Source organism: Nicotiana attenuata, unplaced genomic scaffold (genome assembly GCF_001879085.1).
Source record: "Nicotiana attenuata strain UT unplaced genomic scaffold, NIATTr2, whole genome shotgun sequence".
NCBI classification, from domain to species: domain Eukaryota; kingdom Viridiplantae; phylum Streptophyta; class Magnoliopsida; order Solanales; family Solanaceae; genus Nicotiana; species Nicotiana attenuata.
Window position 1 is genome coordinate 2147545 of NW_017670234.1, and position 15090 is coordinate 2162634.

At 35.0% G+C, this 15090-nt stretch overlaps 1 protein-coding gene across 1 annotated transcript; it reads right to left on the reverse strand.

Annotated features, from left to right (window-relative positions):
- Positions 1-1498: 1498 nt before the first annotated feature.
- Positions 1499-5225, reverse strand: LOC109236334 (cation/H(+) antiporter 4-like). Its single transcript, XM_019402506.1, has 3 exons — positions 4857-5225; positions 3013-4020; positions 1499-2853 (listed from the first exon to the last, which is right to left on the reverse strand). The coding sequence occupies exons 1-3, from the start codon at positions 5076-5078 to the stop codon at positions 1750-1752; spliced, it is 2334 nt and encodes a 777-aa protein (XP_019258051.1). The 5' UTR covers positions 5079-5225; the 3' UTR covers positions 1499-1749.
- Between the last annotated feature and the right edge of the window lie 9865 nt (positions 5226-15090).

The window sequence follows — 15090 nt, forward strand, 5'->3', positions numbered from 1 at the left end:
TAATTAAGGCCCCAAAAATAAAAACTACTATTGTATTATTATATAATATATATACTCCATAATATATTTATATAATTATTAATAAAAGATTTTAAATTTTAATAATTTTTAACATTTGGTAGACGTAAGATTGAGTTAATTGGAATTAAATTTGTCACTAAATTAAATAATATATTTACCTTCTCATCAATTTTATTTTTCTTTCTTTATGTATAGTCTTTTTTCATGGTTCTTACGATTTTACTTTCTAATTTCAACTCCAATTCTCCAAATTAACTATTTTTTTTGTCACATTTGATTGATCCACACACCAGAAAGTAAGTTTTTTTGTGTCTCAACTTTTTTAACTAAGAAATCCCCGAGGCAAATGTTGCAAGGTTCAAAACATGATGAATAATGGGCTCTCCCTTTACCATTTCACTTAAGGAAAGAATTTAATTCCATATGATGCGCGCCTAACTGATACATCATGAGTGGTGCTCTCACCACTATATCAAAGTCATGTAGGTGTTTTTATGTCTCAATATTATATGAAATTTATAAGAGACGTTCAGGGTCTTTTTAATATATTTTGGTTTAGGCCACCAGTTTTGTTGAGCCGCCCCTCATTGACAATCAACAATTATTTACAGACTACTGCCCTACTATAAACGTACTATTCAACCAGCTTCATTCACATTTGGTAACTGAATGACAAACTTGCTGCATGCTCTTGTCATAGTTGCCATATTTTAAGTGAGACTCTATAAATTTTATTGAGAATGTCAGGGGCGGATAAGTGGCTCTAGTAGGAGACTAGTAAAGCCTTGATTTAGGTCCCCCAAAATTTTCAATAATGAATTCCATAATTTTATTTCAAATTAGATAATATAAATGTTTGTAGAAAAAATAAAAGCACAAAGAAAATTGTAAAAAAGAAAGAAAGATGTCTACTCTTAAACAGTAAAAATATTTTTAAAACTTTGAATTAAACTACTTAAATCTTCATATTAATAAATATATTTTTTACAAAAATATCAAATGTAACATATTGCAAATACATGTCTAATATCTCATTTATTTAAATTTTCCTTTTTAATATAAATAATAATATTACTATGTGAAGTTAAAGACTTTATGTCATTTAAGAATATATGCTATAAACAACAAGTATGAAAAAATGGCAAGATTAATTTTTTTTGCATATATGTGTGTATACGTACTAATAAAAAAAGTATAAGGCCTTTTATTAAAATTTGGCTTTAGGCCACCAATTTTACGGAGCCGGCCTTGCAAGGTGGATCCGCCATAATTAGTAGTTCCACCAACTTATTTGAGATTCATGTGTAGTAGATATAGTACATTCTTGCCTATTTACTTGCAAATTGCTGACGAGAAAAATCCTTGAGATTTAGTTCCTCGCGCATTTGTCTTTTTCTCACAGACATGAAGCTAACATCCAGCATTCTGAAGATACACTTTTTAATAAAGGAAGATGAATGATTCAAGTATACGTACAGAAAATGAAACCAAAAATCATATTCAAACATGTTAATTTTGGAGTAACAAAACTGTTAGGGAGAAGGACAAAAATCAGATATACAAAGTCTAGTGAGCTATGTACATGGGTTCGGTTATCTGATACTGGTGTACGTGCAGCTTTTGCTAACCTTTCTTGTATTTGGGAGGATTTCGACGGAGCATTCACACCAGTATTACACCCGTTTAATACAGGTATAACATGGCAATTGAAGGATCCATATAATATAGCTAAATTGCTATTTGCTGTTGTTGAATCACCAGGACAGAAGCCCTGGTCTTAAGATCCTTTGAGGCAAGCATATCACCAATGACTCCTAACTCTGGGATTTCACTCCATTCCTCAAGTCCTGCTGTTAGAGGACAATGCACATTATTTCGTCGCCCTGTTATTATAAGGTCATATTCATCCACTAACGAACGAACTAACAAGGCTGTCTCCGTTGTTTCATTCACTTGACGTTCAATGTACTGCACATTTTCCCAACCACTTCTGCTATGTTTCCAGTCACCTACAATATCCAAATTAACAACTTGATCAACATTAGAACTCATTTCTTTCTTAGACATTAACCGTATCACTGTGAGGCTAACGGTCCCACTAATGGCCATTCTCTTAGCAAAAGTCAATGCTTCTTGATCATCATTTCCTCCAAGAAATAGCATAGCAACACAATATGCATTCTGTGATGAACGGACAGAGTTAGAGCGGCGTAACTGGCCTCGGTCAACTAGGATTCCAACTGAACAAGGAGCCCTTTCAAGAACACTACAGTTCAAAGTTCTCAAACTGTGGTCTTCAACTTCTACTGATCCATCTACGGCCCATTTTCGATGAAAGGGCAATATAATGATGGATGCAAGGACATCAAGGGCAAGAGTACATATATCCTCATGCATTAGATTGCGTGGGGAGATAGCCGTAAAAGCCTGGATGGTCACAGCTCCATAGTTGTTCCGTTCGTACCCTTGGAAAGCAAGAATGACATTTTCTGAATAAGATACATCAGAAATGGCCTTTGTCTGAACTTGGTGGGAGATGAAAACAGAAGATGCTCGACCCCGTAGCTCTATAAGGTGGAGGACATTGGCAACTACAGGGAAATCCCTAGTGGGATTAGATTTCTCCAGCAGTCTAAGTATAGCAGCAGTATTATCCTGATTGTGGATGCAAAAAAGTATGGGCAATTTGTTGTTGGAGTTCATTAAGTTCCTTCTTTGATATCCAGCATATTTCCTAGATGGATCATAAAGCCAGCTCACCATGATTTGTACAAATACTGCAGTAAAAAGTGTTGCTATAACCATAAAAGCAAAAGTCTCCTGATTGATAATCTGCAAAAGATATGTTGAAAATTTTGTCCATTAGAACTTTCATTCCTCTGCATTATTGCTTGTGCCAACATTATACAAGAACAAGAAGCCATAACCAAGGTGATATTTCTTGCTTTTTTTTTTTCCAACTAGATTAAATGAGGCCAGGAATTCACTTACCTTAGTATCTCTTAGGAAGCTGTAGGTAGCCAAGTCGACAACCCCTCTCGTAGACATGATGAGGCTGAGTGCTGCAGCATCATTTAAGGGCATCTTGCAATATAGCATGGGAAGTAAACATGCTAGTATCTTTGATATACTTGCAACACACATTAGGATAATATTGGCAAATGTAAAAGAAGAAGACGGATTTATGGCGGAGAGATTTGTTCTTAATGACATTAGACTTACAAAAATAGGCAACAGAAAGCCTGAGGCAAATGGATCAAGTTTATCTACTAGAGTAGATCCTAAAGGTGGTCCCTCAGGCACGGCTAAACCAAAGATAAAAGGCCCCACAAGTACTGTTTGTTCAGCCCAGTCTGAGAACACACCAGAAAGTAAAACGGCAAGAACAATTAGCAAAATGTAAAGGTCTTTAACAGGCCTCCCTTCAGGGGTCCTTTTGGCTACCCATATCATGAGTGGTCTAAAGACAAAAATAACCACAATAATGAAAATAATAAAAAGTATTGCATCCTTGACTGCTCTTGCCAATGTACCCGTTGCACTTATAACAACTAGCACGCTAATTACGGTGATAGTGAGCCCAAATAAGTCACTAATAAGCGCGGAAGAAAGTGCTAACCGTCCAAGTTCAGAATTAAGGAGTCCGAGATCCTTAAGGAGGAAAGAGATGACAGGAAATGAGGTCTTAGCAATAGTTATCACTTCAACAGAAGGGGACACTGTTTTGGCACCTTCTTGAAAGAAAGAACGTGATAACGCAAATACGGTTATCATACCAGCTATCAAGGGAACCAAGTGATTAAGAATGCCTATTACTAGTGCTCTTCTTCCTATTTTCCTTGTCAAGCTAGTGTCCATTTTCACACCACTTAGAAACAGGAAAAGTAGGTAACCAAAAGTTGACAGTGCACCCAGAATTCCTTGACTTGCAATAGGAAACAAGGATTCTTGGTAACTCCTATAACGTCCAAGCAAAGTAGATCCAAGGATTAACCCGGCCTACACACACAAAAAACAATCATATTCACATCAGTTATATGGTGGCAATTGTTGAGATATAATACCTAAAGAGTGCTGCTTTTTCTAACAGATTAATCGCTCAAATGAGATAGTCACACACTTGAAAATAGCAAGTATCACAGCAAGTATAGGTTTCAAATCTCACCGCCGCCCAATATGCAAATAACATTTCGACCTGTTTGGTCCCAGAAAAATAATCAGGCCAACATGGGAGAGGGCATGTTGAAACATTATATAATTAAGAAATTTAAAGTGTGCTCTTGAGACCTCATATAACCTCTATACGACATTTCTACCTAATTGGATAGATTTGGTACAAGGGATAGCTTTTGAGTTGGCAAAGGAAGAATGCAACAATAAGTACAATTGTGACTCCACATTTATCCATGTAAAAGTCTAGACTTGAAGCAGAAAACTCACCAATCTTTATAAAGGGTGTTCAATATATATTATTTATCACTAAAATCTAATATTTTACATATATATATACAATGTAATTTTTTGACAAGGATGAGTTGACCACCCTTAGGGGTATGTACCTTCCCGAAAAATGATGCACTATGGAACACAAACTTGTATCAACTATAAATTTAAGAAACCAAACGAATGCCTTTTTTCTACAATTTTATTGCATTTCTATTGTTCTAAAGTCCTATTAATATGGGCTTAAGAGGACCATTGGATTAGAATCAAATATTTGAAGAAGAATGGGCATGCAAGAAACAGGAGAAACTAATGTTGTTGAAAAATACACATTACAAGAAATGAAATACATGCAAAATGAAGAAAAGAAAAAAGAGAGATAAATTACATACAAAGATTTCAGAAGTGATCTTGGGAAATCCAAGGCGCTTGAGGGGGGTATGAAAAAGTTGTGTGACAACATATATAAGGAGTATTTGAGATTGAATAGTTGGGACTGAATAAGTCCAGGGATTATTCTCTTTTCCAAATATTCCAAGTGAAACCCCTCTGGGAGGGAACCTTACACATTGAAGAACTTTTTGGGTAGAGATGGAGTCTGTGTTATTGCTCATTTTTTGCCCAGCAAGATATATGATCAATTATTAATTATATACAGTTTTACATACTACCACCTCTACCTTGGCCCTTGGGAAGAAATTAAAAGGGTTTTTGTTTTTTTAATTAGCTTTCTAATTGTACCGGCCATACCTAGGGTTAAGAGAAGTTTGAAGGAGGGAAAATTGCAGAATTTAAGGAAAGTGGAGGTCTCAGTTATTTGCTGATGATCAGCTTTTTTTGGTAGACTTATGTGTTTGATATTGCTCCAATTTTATCGGATGTCTCCAGCAGACCAACAGTTTTGTCAGCAAGTTTCCTATTTGTTTAATTGTTGTATAACCTTTTATCAAAAGAGTGAGCTTATGTTATGTACACTTTTAGTGTAAATAATTTTTGTATTATTTGGCTAGTTAAATTGCAATAATAGGTAATTCTCATATCCAGCATGATATTGTAATTTAGAATAGGAAATTTTACCTACTATAGCAAACTATTACACCCTATTTATCATAAACTAAAACAATTTCAATATATTATTACTTATAGCTACGTTTTCTATTTTATAGCAAATAGTTATTTATTTATACCTACCATTGAGGCATAAAATAAAATATTCTTTCTCTCTCTCTCTCTCTCTCTTCCTTCTCTCTATCAACAAGATTCTCAATCCTCTCTCTTCTCCATCAAATCAGCAGAATCGTCGGCGTCATCATCGTGGTCGTCGTCAGAATCCTCGTCAGCGTCATCATTCACTATTGGCTCATCCTCTTAGGCGAACAGATCTGGCCATGGCTAAGCCGGAGAAGATTTGAAGGCCGGGTTTTTGTTCGTCTCCATTTTTAGTTTAATTACAATGTATACAGTATTTTGCTTGGCTAGAAAACGACATCTCCGGTAAACTTTCTTCTCTTCTTTTCTATTTTAGTCACATACAATGATACAAATATATTGTATTCTGTACAAATACACTCAAATACATTATATTTTTGTATAAATATATTATTTTTTGCATGTATTTATGTATTTCGAAGGTTTGTATTTTTGAATATAATATAGCCGAATATCACTGTGTTTTGTGATTTTTTGTTGTTTAATACAGTCGAATTGAATACGATAAATTGAATACAATATATAATAGTGAATAATGAATATCTGTGAATTGAATACAATGTATACGGTCGAATTGAATAAAACGGTATACACTCAATTTCTTGATTACCTCACTGTATTTTATAAATACAGTCGCGCGAATACATCGGATACATCATAGTAGCAGCGAAAATTGTGTAGAATTGATTTTGTTGAGTTAAATTAGGAGTGATACATGCTAACTGATCCTCTTTCCGCTATTAAACAGCTGGATTCACCTATTTTTTAGGAAAATTCCGCTACTGTATTCATGAATATAGTAGCGTGAATATAGCGAATACGGTCCCACAACTGGATTCCCCTATTTTTTAGGTAAATTCCGTTATTGTATTCATGAATACATAGCGCGAATACAGCGAATACAACCACGTAGCAGCGAAATTTATGTAGAATGTATTTTGTTGAGTTAAATTAGGAGTGATACACGCTAATTGATTCTCTTTTCGTTATTAAACAGCTGGACTCCTCTATTTTTTGGCGAATTTCGCTACTGTATTCATGAATACAGTGGCACAAATACAGTCGCACAGCTGGAATTCCTTATTTTTTTAGACAAAATTCGCTATTATATTCATGAATACAGTAGCGCGAATATGGCGAATACATTCGCGTAACAACTAAATAGTAGATATAGGAAGTAATTATGTATATGGTAGCTGTAGGAAGTTACTAGCCACTAAACAATAGTGGTTTATGAAAATTCCTCTTTGGAATATACAGTAGGGAATCTTACGGAAGTGTCCCAAATACGTTCTAACTTACCAACCACTAGTCATTAATTATAGACTTATCAAAACTAGCCAAACACATAAAAATTAAAAACCCAAATAAATAAGGATTCTTTCTCTCCAAGAATCACTTGTAAAGATCTTCTTACATATTTTTAAGTGTGATCAGCAACATTCGATGTAAGACCGAAAGGAAATTTCATGGATGAGGTAGGAAACAAGGTGATGAAATACAAATATATACATATATATATATATAAATTATATATATATATATATATATATATATATATATATATATATAATACAAAAAACTCTAAGCAAAAAGGGATATTTTTTAATGGGTATGGTTGAAATTCATTGAAAACATATAGATGAATCGATATACAAAATTTGAGAAAACTTGGAGGTGATTTGGACTGGTTTGGTATCAAAATTCGTAGTTAAATCGAGTTCAAAAAACTCTTCTGCGGCACATGTATCTCATAGACAGGTATACATGGATATACATGTGATACACATTTGATACAAATATGATACATATGTACACAAATGATACACAGTGTGATACACATATTATCTATTTTCATATTCATTTTCTAATTCGAATTTTTAATTTAAACCACCTCAAAACTCTACCAATTCATCCCAAAACTGAGATATAAGCTCGTTAAGATGTATCCAATCGATTCCAACAACACCCACTCAAAAGAAAGTAACAGTTTAATATTCTTTTTGGCTACAAATAGCTAATTGGCAAATATTGGTGATATTTTATGAACTAGCTAAATTTTGTACTAATTTACTTATGGACTGACATGACTGGTAATTTCCCTATATAATAACGTACAATTAATTGTTAAATTGCACTTATAAATAAAAGATCTTTATCGATGTATAAACTTAAACTCATACTAAAAGTATTTCTTTCTAGCTACGATTCAAGTTATATACGTCCGATATAGTATCATATTTTAACATTATTAATGCAATTTGACCTGCTATAACATGTCAAATAATTACAAAAAAAATAAATAAATAAATTCATTACTACACTCAATATTATTTGCGTCCAATAGTATTGTATAGAAAATGAGTACTCCTATTTCATTAAATCGCTCTGGTATTTTGAGGCAGGAAATAATACCTTATTTGTCGATCTTTTGCATGAAATAAAAAATTAGTTAGAATAATATCTTCAAGAGGTTTTCGAAATTCGTAACTATTATATAACCTATAAAGTATATCACCATTCGAAAGTTTTACTTTTTATTTTGTTAATTACAATGCTGGAATATTTTTAAAAAATAATTAGACTTTTGAATATTTAAGAATAACATGAAAATATAATAAATGATTTATACAAAATTGACTAGTTGAAATGAAATTTTAATACTTTTCTAGTACTGTTACTTATAATATACTATTAGTCTTGATTGTTACTTAAATTTTATTGTATTATATCGTTAAATCTGTCTTTACGTAACGGAATGTGTCACTTTATATAAAAACCGATTTGGTGTGGTTGTGTCTTTACCTTATTTTTCTATCTCATCTTGACCATCCTTATTATTAAATAAAAGTATTTTTTTTGTCCTTTATCCTATCTTTTTATATAATAATCTTATCTCTTACCCTACTTTCTCTTTGTAATATTACAAGTTTATCGTTCATATTCTTGGTACATGATATCATGTAATAGCGACAAACGATATAATCCATCCAAACGTTACTCATTAAAATAATACTCCATTCGTTTCAATTTATGTGAACATATTTCCTTTTTGGTCTGTGCAAAAAAGAATGACCTCTTTCCATATTTGGAAATAATTTACTTTTATGCAATAATTTATAGCCACACAAACTAAATGTGCCTTATTTTACACCACAAGTTCAAAAGTCTTCTCTTTTTTCTTAAACTCCATGCCCAGTCAAATGGGTTCACATAAATTGAAACAGAGTGAATAATACAATAGTGTTGAGAGTAACAAGAATGAAGTAGGGTAGTATTGTGTAGCTAACTTAAAAGTGATGGGTGTATATGTAATATGTAGAAGTTAGTAACTAACTCAGTAGTTAGTCGGTGAATTAGTTTTATAACAGTAGCTTAGGAAGTTGACTGTACACGGTAATTCATTTTCCATTTTCAGAAAAGAAGAAGAAGCTCTTAGCTCAATCCTCCATGATCGATCCCTTTCACTATGGAACGGACAATGGAACAGAGTTCATTAACTCTGAATGTGCAAACATATGCTTAGTAAGTTTGGCATAATTTATCAGAGGTCTTGTCCATACACACCCAACAGAATGGGTGGTAGAAAGAAAACACAGACACATACTGGAGGTGGCTAGGGCAGTCAGATTTCAAGGGTACATCCCATTAAAGTTTTGGGATAAATGTGTATTGTTAGCAGTCTACTTGATAAACAGAATGCCTACACCAGTACTTGCAGGGAAGTCCCCTTATGAATTGTTTCATATGAAAAGTCCATCTATGAAGCATATGAGGGTTCCAGGTGTCACACCTCCTTTTTTACACACCTACCCCGAAGGATAGTGTATAAGGGAGTTTTTCCAATTTAAGTGACATTATTCGAATTGGGATTATTTATTTATTCAGAGTCGCCACTTGGGATAGGTTTGGTTTTTGGTGTCCCAAGTCACCGGTTTATCTTGAATCCCAAATCGAGGAAATTTCGACTTTTCGAATGAAGTCTGCGAACCAGAAATTCTGACTAAGGAATTCTGTTGACCCAGGGGAAGGTGTTAGGCACCCGCGGATCCCGTGGTTCTAGCACGGCCGCTTAAACTATTATAAATGGCCTAATATATGCTTTTAAAACATGTTCATCATATAGTACAATTTTAGAATTATTTACCGCTTTTAATTGATTTTGTAAGGAAAGTTGAACGTCATTTAAAACGTGTTTTTGGATCACGTCACATGAAATGCACCCGGATCCGCAACATATTTTATTCGACGTTTTGGGATTTGGACTTGGGTCACATGAAATGCACACCCGAATTTAGGAAGGTAAAATTATTAAATGACGCGCCTAAAGCAACTAACGCGTTGTTAACTTTGCGGGAGACCATGAAAGTTCGCTAAATGGCATGTCCCGAGTTCTAAAGATTTTGAAGATAAAATTAAAGAGGGCCACGCAATTTATGAATTTTGTTTGGCGTGGCGCACCTCGATTTATTTTAAAGGCCATCCTAAAAGGAACTATTATTCTCTATTAAGGATTGTCTCTAAAAGGCCTAATTAATTAATATTGTTAATGAGCTATTATTAAAAGCATTCAAGCGAATTCGGGCCTCAAGTTCAAGTCCAAACTCAAACAAAAGGATCTCCATCATTGAAAACCCCCTTAATTTGAGCTTGCTACTTAACTTGAAAGGCCCAAACTTGCATTACAAAATTTAAATTACAACTTTAAAAAAGGTTTAGGCCCTCAGCGCATTGGGCTTCGAAGCCCGCCCATGGAAAAGGAAATTGTAATCAGCTTTTAAAAGAAGCCATCTCAAATGGGGCTTCCGAGCAGGCTCAACGCGAAGGCAACAAGAACTGGGATTTAGGCCCAAATTCACACAGGCCCTTGACTTAATGACATTAATTGGTCTAAGGTGGGCCTGATGATGTCCTGGACAGTTATTGTATAACTGGGCCATATTAAGCCCAATTTTATGGCCTGGACGGTCCAAGCATTACTACTAACCAAACTAGTATTGGCCAAAGCTTGACTTACTAATTTAACCAACTTTCAACATCAATAATAATTTAGTTTATAAGCCAATATCAGGACTTAACTTCTGATTCACATGAAACGTGAACTAGAATTTGAAAGAAAAAATTTGATACTGGACATTTGAGATAAAATTTCACATACAAATACAAAAATAGAACTGAAGTATTTTATCATGTGAACCTAATAGACTAACATATCACTGATCTCACAAACAGACCTGAAATTTATTGATTTACTAATTTTAAAGGGAAACAGATCACCTATAGCTACTAAATTCCTAAGCTCAACAAATTACAAGTTTCCAGCCTCTTCAACTAACTTCAAACATCCAAATCACAAGCAAGGCCATAGTAAACTTCTAATTTCGAATTGACAACTAATTCTGAATTGGTTCTAACACTACTGAATATCATACTCATGTGATCATGAAAGGTAAATCAGCAGTTCAGCAGTCCCGTTATATTACACATATGAGAATACTCTATATGAGTCTCTTGTACATATAGTTTCAGACAGGAGAAGCCTAAACACTACCTATGATTCTATAGCTAAGCATGAAACACATAAAAACTGTAAAATAACAGGGAAATCAGACTTGAATGTATCCTTTATTCAAATTTCTTCCAATCTGTTACATGTTTGGCAGTTGATCCTCAGTTATGAGCCAAGGAAAATACCTGGAAATGAAAATAAAGGAGAAGTAAGAGGCAGCAAATTCAGCAGCAGTAGTGTAACAGGAACCAGCAACTTGAGATCAATTTTAAACCCAGAAATAGTATCCAGCAACCCAGGGAATGGTTTCAATGCAAACAGCACCAGTAAATAAACAAAAACAAGCTTGAATGACCCCAAATTAGCTTGAAACAACCTCAGGGATCTCTAAACCTCAACACTGAAGTTTTCAGAACTTTTAAAATGTCTAGAAATCTAAGATCTAAAACTCTAAATGCTCAAAAACTCTCAGATTTTGCAGAACTTATGTTGATTTTTGGATTTCCCTCTCAAACTTTCAAATTTTAAGAATTTTTTGGCTTTTTTTTTGGACTGGAATTTCGAATTTTCAGATTCTATGGCTTTCTAACTTTGAATTTTGAATTTCAGATCTATTGGTTCTCTAAAACCTTTTTTTTTTGAATTTTTCAGATCTCTCCAACTTGTATTGTAAGGCAAGGCACTACCCTTTTATAGACAAAATTAGGGCAGCATTCAGATTTTCCTTTTGCACCCTTGCCCCTTATTAATTTTCAGTTTTTAGCTACTTAGTCCTTTAATTCATGACTTATTGCCCAAGTTATTATACTAAGTGTCTGAAATTTTAATTAGAACCCCCATCTAGAAGGTTCTAGGGGGTTCTATTTCAGTTACTGCACTATTCTCTAATTGAAATATCTATACTAACCCTGAATTAATCCTAAAATTACTAACCTAGGTTAAACTAACCCTAGCCCCTCTTAACTTGGTCAACATGACCATGGTTAATTAATAAGGGCCTGGAAATGTTCAGCAACAAACAAACAACATTCAATTGAACTAATCCTATTTTTAATCTTGAATTAACTATTAACAGTCCAAATTAACAAACTATTGGCAATTATCAATCAAACATGGATTTAAGAGAACAAACTAACATTAACCACACATTGAATCATGTTATCCATGCAAAAGAACCAATACTGAGTCATGAATCGAAACTTAAAAATCAAAATATGAACCGAAGCTGAATCAGAGAAAAGAAACTAAAACTTAACAAAAAGAAATCTAAGAAAAACTAACAATCAAATACCAAAAAAAAAAAGACAGAAACAAATAAAAAGAAAAAGAAATGAAAGAGAAAGGGATTTACCAGAATTGAGTCAAAACCTGGGCAAATTATTTTGAAATTGCTTGAGCAAAGTAGTGTTTAATCGTGTGTTCTCATGAGAAAACACACAACTAAACCCTATAATGGTCAAACCCCCAGCCTTGAGAAAATTAGGGTTCTGATCCGGACTTTGATTTAAAATTCGAGCCACTGGAGGAAGATTCGAGGGAAAATAAATGGGGATTTGGGATGAGAGGGTCATGGTGGTCAAGGGGTGTAAAAATGGTGAGGTTTGGAGGCGGTGCCGTCGTACACGGCGGAGGCGGCGCTAGGGTTTTGCTTATTTGAAAAAATCTAGTGGGATTTGAGGGGAAAGGGGTTTGGATCCGTAATGGGGAGGATGAGAGGAGGCTGTGGTATATTTTTGGTGTCCATTGGGTGATCGCCGCCGGCGGAGGCGATTTCCGGCCGGCGGCGGACGGTGGTGAACGGTGGTGTATTAGGGGTGTGAGAGAGATGGCCGGATAGGGGGGTGGGGTGGGGTTTGGACATATATATACTTAAGGACCCTAGCTTCTGAGCCGCTGGATCATGTAACCTCGACGGCTCAGATTTAATCCTAAAGAACGACGTCGTTTTATTGTTAAAGGGGGCTGGATCGGGTATCGGGTAATTTGGGCTTGGACTGGTGTGGGGCAGGTTTTGGTCTGGGCTGAAATTTAACAACAGCCCAATACTTAAACTAACACAGGCTGGCCTGTTTTCTTTTCCTTTATTTTATTTCAATTAATTCTTTTTATTTGTTTTTCTTTTCTTTTTTTTTAATTTTGTCAAATACAAAATTAAAATGAAAAGTCCTGATTTAACTCTAATTTTCTAAAATTAACTAAATCCTAATTTAAAAAGAAAGCTAAGAAAAAATCGAAAATTAAAAGTAAAAAAAAATGCAAAAGAACTATTTTTGTTATTTTCTTCCATTTCTTGTAATGTTAATTAACTAGTGGAACTAAAAAAAAAATATAAAATTGGGTCCTAAATGCAAGTATGCTATTTTTGTATTTTTTTTTTTATGAATTATCATGCACACAAAATAAAAATACACACAAAACACGCAATTAAATCCTAAAAAATCAAATAATAAAAGAAAAATCCTAATTCTAAGAAGTCTATAGGAATAATTCAAGCGAGGCAAAAATTACGTGCTCACACCAGGATGCCTTTGCTATGCTACACCATCAGTCATTGGTGACAAATTCCAACCAAGAGTTGTGGGCAGTGTTCTGATGGGGTATTCAGCTGTGCAAAAGGGATACTTGTTGTTTGATTTAACTCACAAAAAATTCTTTGTTAGCAGGAATGTGACTTTTAGGGAGTCAGTTTTTCCTTTCAAATATCTGCAGACCACAGGACCTGCAATGTTTCAACCTGATCCCTACTTGATCACTCAGGCTGTGCCTACTGCAAACATCACTGATCCTGCCCCTACAACTACAATTGATTCTCAGTTTGATGATCGCAGTGCAGAACAAGGGGCCAGTATAGAGGATCTCCACTCAGGAGAAGCACCTCCAAGTGGACCTGAAGATATGGGTCCTACAGTAGCAAGTGAAGACGCTGACATACCTGAAAATGCAAATGAGGACCAAGATATTGTAATCACTGAATACAATCATGAAGCAGTTCCTCTAAGAAAGTCAGCTCGAGATAAAGGGCCTCCATTATGGCTGCATGACTATGTGACTTCTCAAGCCAGTAGCTTTTGTCCTTACCCCTTGAGCAACTACCTGGATTACAGCAGTCTGTCATATAACTATCAGGCCCATCTAGCAGCATTTTCTACAACAGTTGAACCTGCATCTTGTGATGAAGCTTGCAAAGATCCCAAATGGGTGGATGCCATGAAGGCTGAGCTCACTGCTCTTGCAGACAACAAAACCTGGGAGATAATGCCATTGCCACCAAACAAGAGAGCCATTGGTTGCAAATGGGTATATAAGATCAAGTACAAGGCAAATGGTGAAGTTGAGAGGTACAAAGCAAGGCTAGTGGCAAAGGGGTACAACCAGAGGGAAGGTCTTGATTATCAGGACACCTTTTCACCAGCTGTAAAGATGGTGACAGTGAGGGTAGTGCTATCTATTGCTGCAGCTCAAGACTGGCATATCCATCAAATGGATGTCTATAATGCCTTCTTACAAGGAGACCTCTATGATGAAGTCTACATGCAACTTCCTCAAGGTTTTCACAACAAGGGGGAGCCAGGCCTAGTGTGTAAGCTTTTCAAGTCCTTATATGGTCTTAAGCAAGCATCTCGACAATGGAATGTGAAGCTGGTAGATGCATTGGTACAGTCTGGTTTTCTACAAAGCCAACTGGATCACTCCTTATTAATCAAGAAGGTAGGGTCCAAGATTGCGGTTGTATTAGTATATGTTGATGATTTGCTTATCACTGGCAATGATAATGAGTTGGTATGTGACACTAAGAATGCACCACAACAAGCCTTCAAACTAAAGGATCTGGGGGAGCTGAAGTTTTTCTTGGGAATAGAATTTGCAAGGTCTAGACATGCCATACTTATGAACCAGAGGAAGTATGC

Excerpts from the sequence above, each read along its gene's own strand:
- LOC109236334 (XM_019402506.1), bottom strand. The coding sequence starts at position 5,078 with ATGAGCAATAACACAGACTCCATCTCTACCCAAAAAGTTCTTCAATGT. Across the intron at positions 4,021-4,856 it reads AGATCACTTCTGAAATCTTT|GCCGGGTTAATCCTTGGATC; the intron begins GTATGTAATTTA and ends TTGTGTGTGTAG. Across the intron at positions 2,854-3,012 it reads GCTTCCTAAGAGATACTAAG|ATTATCAATCAGGAGACTTT; the intron begins GTAAGTGAATTC and ends TATCTTTTGCAG.